The 12,516-nt window shown below is 35.6% G+C and overlaps 1 protein-coding gene across 1 annotated transcript; it reads right to left on the minus strand.

Moving 5' to 3' along the window:
- Nucleotides 1-4,284: 4,284 nt before the first annotated feature.
- Nucleotides 4,285-10,876, minus strand: COP13 (Proteasome component (PCI) domain protein). The gene is made up of 11 exons (XM_090312889.1): nt 10,527-10,876; nt 10,071-10,186; nt 9,727-9,970; nt 7,500-7,557; nt 7,307-7,396; nt 6,334-6,399; nt 5,593-5,682; nt 5,275-5,433; nt 5,082-5,203; nt 4,690-4,762; nt 4,285-4,619 (listed from the first exon to the last, which is right to left on the minus strand). The coding sequence occupies exons 1-11, from the start codon at nt 10,709-10,711 to the stop codon at nt 4,551-4,553; spliced, it is 1,272 nt and encodes a 423-aa protein (XP_090169015.1). The 5' UTR covers nt 10,712-10,876; the 3' UTR covers nt 4,285-4,550.
- Between the last annotated feature and the right edge of the window lie 1,640 nt (nt 10,877-12,516).

Here is a 12,516-nt window from a genome sequence, read left to right on the forward strand (position 1 = left end):
TGCCATTATCCCTGCAGAGACAATGACCACGTTGGCTGCTCAGATGGCCGCGATGACCTCGATCCTTCAATCGATGGCAATCAATCAAGGAGCCATCTCCCAGCAATCAGTGCAACCCGCTGCACCGGCTCAAGTGACCACAATAAGTTGCGTTAATTGTGGAGGGGCTCATGTAGCAGAAATGTGCCCATCAAATCTCCAGCAAGTATGCGCCATCCAAAACAACCCTTCAGCAACACCTATAATCTTGACTAGAGGAGCCATCCTAACTTCGGTTGGGGAGGCAATCCTAACCAAGGGGGGCTAATCAACCATCAAAGTGGTAGTCGAGGAAATCCTCTTTTTCACCATAACTCAAACCAGGGGCAACCAAGGCAATCGCATAACCAGCAACCCTCATCTTCAAACACTCTGGAAGCTCATTGGAGGCCCTATTGAAACAATACAACAAAAATGATGTAGTGATGCAAGCACAAGTGTCTTCAATTCGAAACTTTGAGATCCAAGTGAGCCAGGTGGCATCTAAGTTGAGAAATAGAGCACCAGGAACGTTGCCCAACAACTCAGAAGCCCCGGGATCCAATGGAAAGGAACAATGTCCCTAGGATATTGGGCAGGCAAGCTGGACCGCCTGCAGGGATGTGGATTGTGCTCATTCGAAGAAACGCATCTTCCGGTCCATATCTCACAACTATGTTTAATGCTTTCTTAAATCTCTGTCTTATTGAATTCTTGTTATGTCTTTGCTTCTTCATTTAATTCGTATTTTGACTTTATGAATTTAATTCTTCATTTATTTCCTTTGCATTTATTTTTATACTATCTTTAATTCTTTTAACTTTTCTGTAGTTAATGCGTTGGTCCTTAATTAGTGAATGATTGAGAAATAAAGAGAAATTTATTACCCCAAGTCTTAGCAATTTACGTTGATGAAATAATAATAATAATAATATTAAAATAAAATAAAATAAAATGAAACAATTAACAACAAATATGTAAGGCGATAATGGACGCATCTTGAACCAAGCAAGACGCACTTTGCGTTCATCCAACTCAAATGCGTTGAAATTGAGGGGTGTGTTGCGTGCGTATATGTCATTTGTCCGTCCTTAGCTAAATGCACTATGTTGAGGTATCCTCCAGAAATGTGTTAGTTAAGGGGTGTGTTGCGGGGATGTATACGTTGTTGCCCGTCCTCTGCGAAGATGCATTTGCGTTGATGAGTACATTGCGTTAATATTTACATTGCGTCCATTCAAATAAAATATAAAAGAAAATTATTTTTACATTTGAGAAGTCCAATCGTTTCGTATCCCAAAGCAATGATGATTTTGCAGACGAAAGGACGTTTTTTTTGGCTGGTGGACCCCATTTCTTGTCATTAAGTTGTAACCCTGTAAATGTGAGATTTAAGTTCTTCATAACAGGCATAATGATTCCTATCAACTCTCCCCAATATACGAACTTTCATTCTCATCTCAATCACCTCCATATCAAATAAGTAAACACTTTTCTGTCATCCTACAAAGCAAGAAAACATTTGTCATTAAGTTGTACAAGCAACTGAAGTGTAATTTCGCTCTCTCTTAATCTTGCTCTCTTTCTTAATCTAGCTCTCTCTTAATCTCTCTTTCTCGTACTCTTGCTCTCTCTCTCCCAATACAAAATTTTGTAATGCTTAATTCCTACCTTTCCAGAAATAACACAGCAAAAATAATTAAACAAACTCAAACTAATGAAACATCATTCTGAAAAACCTGTTCCGTTTTGAAAAAGCCTCGTTTTGGAAATCCCCGTTCGAAAAAACTTTGTTCAACAAAACACCATCGAAAACCAGGGAAGTAATCATCGTTGAAATGGAGTTTAGAGTTTAAAGAAATCACCATTGTATTGTGTTTAGGTATTATTGATTTGAGGTTTCAGTCGTGAAAATTGTCAAATCATTCGTACACTGACGAGCAATCACATCACAGGAAATTTAAAGTGAGAGTGTGAGTGTTTAACCAGACGAGAGTGAGACTTATAACGTGAGGCACTTCTAATGGAAATTATGTAATTTGGTATGATGATGATGTCAGTAGAGGGTCAATTGACATTATTTTTTGAAAATGGGTCATTTGACATTTTGGGCCCAAAAATGGGTCATCCATACAAATTTCCCAATTTCATGCACGGAATCAAAGAGTTCAAAATCCAAGCAGTCACTATGCTATTGCAAATGATCCAATAACTCATTAAATCACAGGTCGGCTTTGATAAGGTACCATCAACAAAACCTAACTTGTTCTTTGACGATAAAACCAAGAATCAGCGTACAGCTCCATGACGGGTAGTCCAATTCAGTAAAGAGATCATAAACGATTACCAAATTGGTACTATCAAAGCGATGAAGGAAGTAAGGGTTGGCATGTTGTACAACAGCAGATTGTGAAAGAGGCCGACTCCCCGAAGAAGATGATGAAGGATCCCTTAGATCATACTTAGAAGTTTGAGTATCCACCATGAAAGAAGCAAAAACTCAAAAAACCCTAGAAATATCGTGAGATTTCAACTGATACCATATTCAGACTAAGAATAAATAGAATTTGCTTAATTATTCACCTTAGAAAAGGCGTATATATAACCTCGCTTTGATGGCCAATGATGCAAATCTGCAACTAGAAAAAAATGGAGAAAGGGAGATCAGCAGTAAGAGAAGGAAGAAATTAGGGACAATTACAAATATAGTAATCAGGTCCAAAATATTAGTAGATATAGCACAATGCAAAAGAATTTACAGATATAGCAAAATCTAGATCAAGCTCTTGGAGCCTATTAGAGATAGACTATATCGTTAACAAGAGTTTATCGGTGAGAGTCTATCGCTAATAAGAGTATCAATGATAGAATCTATCCTTATAGATTTGGCTATATTTTTTATTCTTTAAACATGTTGCTATACACTTAATTACTAGTCCTAAAAGTGTCACCCATTGTAATTATTCAAGAAATTAAGAATAATTTTGTAGATTTAGCTGATGATGTTATAAGTAAGAGGTCAAAATTCTTAGGTCTCAATAACTCGGGCAAAAACCATTTTGGCTTTTGTGATTGGGACTTTTATACAACTACCTCCTTCCTAAATTTGTCACCAAATACATTACAAAAATAGTCAAAACTTACCCAGCAGAAAATTTTCATTTTCATTACAAATACAATATCTGCACTACCATCTATCACATCCATATACAATCCTAAGATATTTTGAACATTTCTCTATTCCAAAATTGTCTTCCATGTTTGGTACACGTAAGGTTTCACTTTCAAAGTACGAAAAGACCTTGAATTATTATACTGCATTGATCGCCGGCTCAAATTCTCAGGAAATTGCATCAAGTAAAACCAAATGTAGGTCCAGAAAATGTATAAACTCATAAATAATAGGAAATAGTTTGTTTTTGTTGAGCAAAGATGTAAGATTGTTAAAAAGACTTTCTTCTAGGTACTCGGAGGATGAAGGATTCAACTTTCGACCTTCGAGAGAGAACGTACCAATTACCATTGAGCTAAACTTAATTGAACAATCTATCTTAAAATTTTAGTTTCAAGCAATCTAGAAACAATGTATTAGTTTGTGGACTGATGAGCCTCCAATAACATTTATGGCTCTGAAATGCAGAAGTGATCTGTAAATCAAATGGCTTAAACATATACATATAGAATCGCCTTTAGTTAGGTAATAGTTTATGTTGTGCTGCTGAAACGTTATTATAGTTCTTTAGATTGATAATTAGCCCGTTAATTAAAAAAAATAGTTAATTAGAGCATATCAGCATCAAGTAATTAGTTCACATCTTTAATTCCAAATGAGTCACCTACATGTCTCCTACAAATCCCAATGCAAATTGTAACACAACATTTAGGGAACCTTCGTCTCATGATTTTAAAATATTGAACAGTATTTGATTTATGAATCAACGATTGGTTTAATATACCATAATAAGAAGAGTTTCAAATCCCAAGTTGCTAGAAATTGACAAACTCCTGTTACATGATTGAAATTAACAAACTACAAGGTTAAATAAATTACAAATTTGATTCCCATGGTAATTAGAATTTAATCCCCCTATGATTTGATAAAGTCCTCGTCAGAAGTCCCGATAATAGGAACTATTTATGAAGACTATCAAACTATAAAAACATTAACGAGGTTCTATCAAACCATAAGAACTAAATTCTAACGTTCTCTAAACCATATGGACCAAATTTGTAATTTAACAAAATTAGAACAAGCAAGTCTACTTGTTGATTAAATGTTTGACTTTTCTGAAACTCTAAAAAGCTTTATCTGTATCCCTTTCGGAACTCGGGGAGGATTAGATCAAAGTTGCTGGATATTACATGGAATAGAGACTTCATAAAAGCAAACATAAAATTAGTTTTTGAGGAAGGAGAATGGGGATTACATAAACTATGCTACTTACAAGGAGCAAATGACCTTGACAGATTGTCTTCTTGAACTATATCGAGCAGAAGGAAAAAGATATAAAAATCACATTGCATTGCTCCCGTCAAATATTAAATTTTTGAGGAACAGAATCAAAGTCATCGTAATCAAATCTCTGCCTCTCTCTTCCAGCCTGAAAGCAAACATTATTTTTAGTTTGCATATCTACAATTCAAATGACCTTTTGACTTAGAGATGCTCACCTTTGCTAGATATAGGGGATCAGAGGATATATTTTCATCCATAGCAGTCAATTTCTTCGCAAGTGTCATTATCCTGTGAAGAACAGAGGAAGAGATGGGAAAAGAACAATGAACAATGAAGTATGCTCAAAACCTAAGCCGAGTATATATTACAGTATCTTAAGTCCGTCCAGTGATAGCTGTGATGTATATGGCAATTCAGTCAAGGCTACTTATGTTGCCACAAAGCTCTACAAAATAAGATGATCTTTTCTTCTTTTTATAAAAGGAAAATTGAACAAGTACAAGCGTAAAGCCCACTCATGTTTAAAGAAAAGTCAGGATGCATTATCATGATAACATACAATATATTTATATACGTCTGTTTGCTCATTCAATTCCAAACATCATACCTCTGGATTGAAGAGTCAATATGCTCAATCATCTTGCAGGATTTGTACTGTTCGGAATCCTCTAGAAATCTGACCATTCCATCCTTCTGATTGATAGTTGCAAAAATCTCACCATCCTGGATCTGAAATGGTACCAATATATTACTAGAGACGGAGGTTGATTCATAGATTAATCCTGCGATTCTGTAATTACCATTTGCAGCACGTGCATTTCAGCTTCCTTAGGGCTGTTGAGTTTAACAGTGCTGGCTATATCTTGAAGAGAGAGGGTCAAGTACGTCTGCGTCAATCTCTGAATGTTGCGCTTGTACATAGAAGATACAGCCTGCTTTACAAGTCCAAGATTGTTGTCCTGGGTATAACACAATCCATACCTCATATAAAAAACCCAGAAGCATTTACGTGATGGATCGACAAACCAAGATCTAATAACCAAGGTCTCCTCACTGCATGCATGTACCATTTAATTAGACCATCTGAAGTGAGAACATAGTGAAATCGGGATTCTTACACTTTCATATTTCTCCCTGTTTGTTTGAAAAACCGTGTCTAATTCCTCAACATTTCCCGTGCCGTAACTATTTGCCAATTCAATGTAGGGCTGTAAAAGAAGAAACAGATAATAAATAAAAGTAGCATAAACACATCACAAGAGGGAGGTAAGGAAAGGGATACAAGCATAAGGATGGCAACAGGAGCTGGTCGTACATTTCCTTTAACCCAAACGCTTTGATTCCATCAGTAAATTTGATTGCAAATATAAACCGAAATAGACCAAGCACCAAACCATTCCCTCTATATTTACAATCTCCACAAAATGCTGCTAAGATCAGTCAGAAACAGAATTATGCCCCACCTAAATACAATCTAGATAGCATCAATCAATAGAGTTTGACTGCCAATTTTTCAGGATTACAATAAAGAACTACATCGCTCATAGCATCTGTATACCCACCATTGAATAAGGAAAACTACTGTATGGAATCTTTATCCAGTTATCCTTAAAGAAAATTTCTAATTCCATGAAATTTTGGATCCATCGTTTAGTTGACAATTATGATCTTAATTAATAAATTCGATAACTAAACACAAAATGATCATTGATTCCTACACATTCAAAACGAGGAACATTCACTTTTTAAAAAAAATTAACATTAAGTGATATTCATGAGATGAATTACATTAACCTTGTATCAAAGTACTTCATCTGTCCATGAAAAAAGAAAAGCTCTTCACTTCAAATTTACATTACCTGACAGAAGTTTTTTAAATTTCTCTGCGCTACTGAAGAAGTGTACTTTGGGAGACTGGTTGAAAACTGCCACCAGATTCATGTATATGCATTAGTCCTCAACAACATCATAGGAAAATATAAGCTTACTGACTCAAAGCTAAAAGTAATAAAAACGCTTATGCTGCTAAGTGTTGCTATGTTTAAAATTCTACATTATACAAAATAATTTGCTCTCAATCAAAATCTAACCATTTTTTTTAGACAGGAACCTATATAGGATTAAACAAAAGAAGAAGAAACGCCCTACAGGTCGGGGATAGAGAAAATCCTCTCCCAAGAAAAACTATACCTATAAGCATTCTAGTAGTTCACAACCGTGGAAAGGTTATTAGTTGTAAAAGACTTTCTAGAGAGTTGAGAGTATAACTCCACAAAGAGGAAGTTAACTATACATTTTTACAGAATTTTTTTTTGGGGTATAACTCTGTTGACTCTAACATTTCTATAAAGAATTTTCTGAGAGTATAACTCCATATCCGTCAGTCAAAGTCTAACAATGATCACAAAATTTATATCCTTTTCCTTGTTGAGTGCATACTTACTCGTGGCCATGGTGGAACATCTCATTTTTTCTGTAGGTAGAGGCTAATAGTTGCCAACAGAAAGCTGACATATACGGAAACAAAAGGGCCATTTTTTTATTTAAAAAAAAAAAAAGAAAAAAAAGAAAAGAAACAACAACAACAACAACGAAATGAGGATATTATCAATCCTAAGACCTATTCTCACTAATGTACCAGTACTGAATATATGAAAGAACCAAGAATTATCAAAAGGAGAATACAAAAGAGGGGGAGATGAGATTTACTACTGATATGATGAAATTAAAAGAACCAACGTCCAGACATTCCTTTTCTCATTTCCAAATATTTGAGGCCTTAGAATAGAAAATAAAATTTAATAATGAAGCAGATAGAAAAAAATAGCATACTTGTCCATTATAAATGAGAGACACTAAAATGTATTTTTTGTACGCTTCAACAGCTATAGCATTCATTGATTGCATTGGAGCAGTTACAACCTGTAACAAAAATATGGGTAGTGGTTGTCAGATCATCCAGAAGCATGTTAAATAAATACATATTAATAATATCAAAGGAAGGAGTTCCATTTAGATGGTGCACATTGTGAAGAAGCTCAAGCGCTTTATGAAATAGCTTTAGTCCTATGCATATCATCCCCCTGTCACATAAGACAAATATCATCAGAAAATCCCTATTTAAAGAGAAAGATAAAATTGAATCTCAGCATATGAATGATCTCATAAAATTAAATTGAGTATGAAATTTTATTAAAAAGAGAGTGTCATTCAGGAGATGATAGATTTTTCACAACTTACAAACGCTTGATTAAACAGTGTTTGTTGCTTCCCAATTAAATAAATACCTTTTATAAGACAGCTAAATGATTTTTTTTTTCCCTTTTTCTTCTTTTTTTCAAACTTTCTAGATCATAGGCATGACAGCTAAATGGTTTTATAAATAAAGTAACGAGAAGCCTTACTTATCCCTTTTTTTACAAGCTATTTTATCCTTTTTTTAAAATGAGAAACCAAACTTTCATTAGAAAGGAATGTAAGTACAACTAACAAGGCTAAACAAAAAATAAAAGACTGAAACAAAAGGGAGTGACAAAAACAAAATAAGCATTAGACAAATAGACTCTAGTTGTTAAAATAAAGGACAACTGTTGATTACAGAAAAAATATATATAATAAATAATAAGCCACAACGGCAAAAAGGCAAGATTTGAAATTGCCCGATCTGTTCCTTCTAATACTCCTTTACACCCTAAAAAAGTTCTTCTCCATCTCTCTAGTCAAATACTCCACAAAAGTAGCAACCATGAAAAGCCCATCCGTTATCCTGAAAGACACTTCCAATTTAGGGCAACCCTAACACCACAAAGTGCCCAGCAATCAATTCCACATGGCCATAGTAAATTTATCTCCACGAGATATGAAAGTCTTCCAATGTGGGTTTACAAAGGACAATACTTCTAAAGAACCAGAACCATGAACAAAAATAGTGGTGTTAATCCTCCTATCCTATAAGCTTCTGAACATGAAAATTTTCAAGATTTAAGGAAAACTTAACCTCACAAAGCATGGGACACAAAAGGAAAATCTATGAAAAGGAAGAGCAATCGATGAGAAAAAATTGACATGAAGCACTCCCAAGACTTGCGGTCCAAACATGAAAATCTTTGTACCCTGAGTAAAGATGGAAAATCCTGCTAATGGGGAAGTAAAGAGGATACTGTGAGCTTCTATATATATGTATAAGAAATTAAAATTTTTCATTATTATTATTTTAAAAATTAATTAAAATAAATAAATAAATAAAACTTGCTGTCTCGAGGACAAAATCGGTTGTTGGAGGAGATTGTGGCTGCTGTCCAACGAGTTTACAGACATTTGGTGACCCTTTTGGGAAGGCTTCGAGTTTTGAAATCTTGTAAAGAGCCTAATTGGTTGCTGTAATTTGGGGTTACTAAGCCTAAATTATTATTTGCATTTAGATTCGAATTAATTGGTGGAGGAATTTGGGTGAATTTGATCAAGAGGCATTTAAAGTGAAGATCATATGTTTCGAAGTAGAACATATCCGTACGCACACAAACACCTCTAGTTAGCTGAATGGTCAAAGAATCAAGTAATAAACCCAGCTGCCTTCAAGGTTATGGGATCAAACTATAGTACCACCTAGTACGTATCTTACAAGTTTTGAGACACCAATGCTGCAAGGTCAAAAAGCTTTCCTAGGATTAGTCAAGTTGCACACAAACTGCATCAAAGGCAACAAAGAGTAAATATGAATGCTACCTCAATGCAGTAGTGCCAGAAAAAGGGGATCAATAGAAAATTTTCACTGGACTGTAGCAGAATCATTAGCCTAATAGTGAGGAAGGAAGGGAAAAAAAACAAAAACAAAAGCAAAACAAAGAGAGAGCGAGAGACAGAGAACTAGATTTACTACATATCACACAGGCGACATAAAATTTCTTCATATCATAATTTTAACAAAAAAAAAAAAAAAAGCCGCCAAACTTCAGCTGGAAGCATTGAAAAAGCCCTTTCACCGTAAATTATTGACCACTTACCATAGTTTAGATGCATCATAAAAGTTCTCAACGATGGCAAGAATGAAACAAACATAGGGGGGTGGGGGGAGGGTAAGAAAGAAAATATACCATATGCAAAAATTTTAAAAATATATATATGTACAAAACTTGAGGGAAAATATTGAAAGGAATAAAAAAGTTGATAAAGAATAAGAAGATAATAATATGCATCTCAACCAAAGAAGTAAAATACAACAATTGAGCGTTTGAAGAAGAAAAGCAACTGACCCGTAATAACAATAAAGAAACAGGTCTCTTGGTTGATCAACCTCGAGAATGTCATTATCCAATATGGATCTGCCAGTTTTGTAGCATTTGGCTAATAAGCAGAGAAGAAGAAACTCCGGATGTAAAGTGGTTAAATGTTCTGAAGATGTTTGGAGTTTTCTAATAGCAGTTAGAAGTGGAGCCACCCCTCTAATTGGAGCCTCTAGTATAACTTGATCTTTGAACCTCTTGCAAACAGAGACGACTGCACGATCAGCAGAATATGATAATATATAGTCAAGATTCCATATAGTAGCAATCCCACACGTTAATAATAATAAGGATCAGTTTTCACGATGATTTACATTTTTCAGGTGCTAAACGAATCTGCTCAGGGTTGCAAGAAGAGATAAATCTTGAAATAGTTAGAACAATTGAACTGGATTGCTCTTGTGAAATTGGTACAGATGTGCATGCCTCTCTGCGAATATATTTAAAGGAAACATTTTGGATCAATCTCCTTGCATACACATTCAGTAACCACAAACTCGAAATCAAAGCAAGGCAGTTTCAAATAACTAGAATAGTTACAGTTCGTGTCCAAGATGGGTGTTACCCCATCGTTGGACTCCCAATACAAACGCCAATTCTTGGACTTCATCCCTTCAAACTTCTACCAACAGAAATGATGGTTCAACAAAAGCACTCACTGATAGGAACGAATCCTCAATAGTGGTGTAACATAAAGGATAGCCGGGCCCTAATTTGCCTAAACAAGCAACACCCAGATAGAATAATTCAGAGAAGAAAGAAAAACTTACAGAATGTAGAGATATCCTAAAGAATGTTTGGAAGCATCAAGTTGAGCTAATGCGGAAGGTAAACGAGAGGTTTCGGAGTGAAGTAGTTCTTCTGATTGCTTGAGAAGAGTATGGAGGCGTGAGATATCAGCGGCGGTACTGGACAACCCTTGGATTTGTGCCACGAGAACTTCAACCGTGCCCATGGTGGGGAGTAATGCGAAGTTGAAGTTAAACAGTGGCTCAGGCTTTAGGAGGAGTATCTTTGAGATAAGAAATTGAAATGAAGGTTCTATTCGATCGATCACTCCTTTCTTTCTCGTCAAGTCGGAATCCGGACGGTGAATACCAGATCTCTAGAAGAACGGATTGGGCCTATTTCATACGGCCCAACTGCACCTTATGGGCTGTGCTATGTCCGGCCCAACAAGCTGAGTTCCAATTCCTCAATGAGTTGAGTTGGTAAATTACCTACTGAATGTTTGTCCCCACCAACTTTAAATGTTGGTGGAATTTAGTTGATTTTTTTACCAACTCACTCTAATTCTCCCTCTAACTCACTCTAACTCTCTCCCTCCCTCAATGTTTTCAATGGCTCCACCCATCGACTACTGTCCGCAACTACCACTACCACATTCCCGCGACATACTCCGATGACCACCTTCGTCGATCAACTCTGGCGATCAACGTTGGGCCCAAGCAACCACCTTCGACGAAAACTCCAGCGACCAACTCTGACGATCATCTTTGCACAAGCAACTCCTCACACATACTCCGACGACCACCTTTGTTTAGCCCAACTCTGATGACCAATTCTGGGCTCCCGCAACCAACTCCGACAATCAACTTCGAGCTCTAACAACCACCTTTGACAACAACTCCGAAAAAGACCATCTTCGATGATCAACTCCGGTGAACACCACCTCTGTCAATCAACATTAACATTCACCTTAGACGACCAACTTCAACGAAATATCACCTCTAACAAGACCATTAATGATAACTCTATTTAGTCTTGGTATTTCGATCTAATTCATTCTAAACCTTTGAATATATGTTGTAGTATGTTTGATTTTAATTTTATTTGCATTTAGCTTTATTCTAAACTAACTATAGTTTATTATCTTACTTGTAGGGCCAAACTAATTGCACAATTCCTCGAATAAATAGTTTGAGATTTATTAGTTTTAAGTTTGGAGTCTACTTTTTATAGTTTAATTGTTGGAGAACAATTTGTGATGTATCGATTGTTATTCATTATTGTGCATTTTTTTACATGTGCATATACATTTTTGTGGATACTATTATTTCATTTGTAAGTGGTAAATTAGAGTTAACCATAAAAAATGTTTGTAAAAAATGAGTTTGCACAAAAAAGAAACCATTTTCTTGTATTAGTGTAAAATATAAAAATTCAAACGTTTGCACAAAAATAGAACAAAATCATTAACCATAAAAATTAAAATTCATATTTCACAAATAGGCAAATAACAAGATAATAATTTGTGTCAACTTGTTCATATATAATCAAACTCTCTCTTATCAATTTGAACACTTCAAACTGACCCAAAAACTGATTCTCAACTTGAATCCATTAAACTACCAAGGGGACCTTATGGACATGTAGCTTGAAGCTCCAACGGTATGTAAGTAGCTGACTAAACTCTTTAGACACGAGATCCACCACCTGTTAACTGTCAGGCATTCCACTAAAGATCGACATCTGCACTTTTCTCACCATAGATATATTTCTATGTCCATTGGATATAACCAGTCAACAGATGCTTGTAAGTACAATTTGACCAATTTACTATTTTGCCCCTGTAGTTACATCTAACTCCTTAAGTACCACTAACCATCTAATGAACAATACTCATAGTCCTACTATGAGTGGACACCTCTCGGGCCATGAGAAGGTGTGTGGGCCACATCGTCCAAGCCCCGGAATCAGCCTTTAAGGGAGCAATCTATCAATTTACCCTTGCTTCAGAGAATGAGTGAATTCCATCTT

The sequence above is a fragment of the Benincasa hispida genome, chromosome 4 (genome assembly GCF_027475165.1).
Source record: "Benincasa hispida cultivar pf3 chromosome 4, pf3_genome.v1.1, whole genome shotgun sequence".
Classification (NCBI taxonomy): Eukaryota; Viridiplantae; Streptophyta; class Magnoliopsida; order Cucurbitales; family Cucurbitaceae; genus Benincasa; species Benincasa hispida.

What these genes read in the sequence shown, in the direction of transcription:
- COP13 (XM_090312889.1), bottom strand. Translation starts at nt 10,711, where the DNA reads ATGGGCACGGTTGAAGTTCTCGTGGCACAAATCCAAGGGTTGTCCAGT. An exon ending in CGCTTGAGCTTCTTCACAAT is followed by an intron (nt 7,397 to 7,499) that starts GTGCACCATCTA and finishes TTTTTGTTACAG; the next exon opens with GTTGTAACTGCTCCAATGCA. An exon ending in ACAGGGAGAAATATGAAAGT is followed by an intron (nt 5,434 to 5,592) that starts GTAAGAATCCCG and finishes TGTTATACCCAG; the next exon opens with GACAACAATCTTGGACTTGT.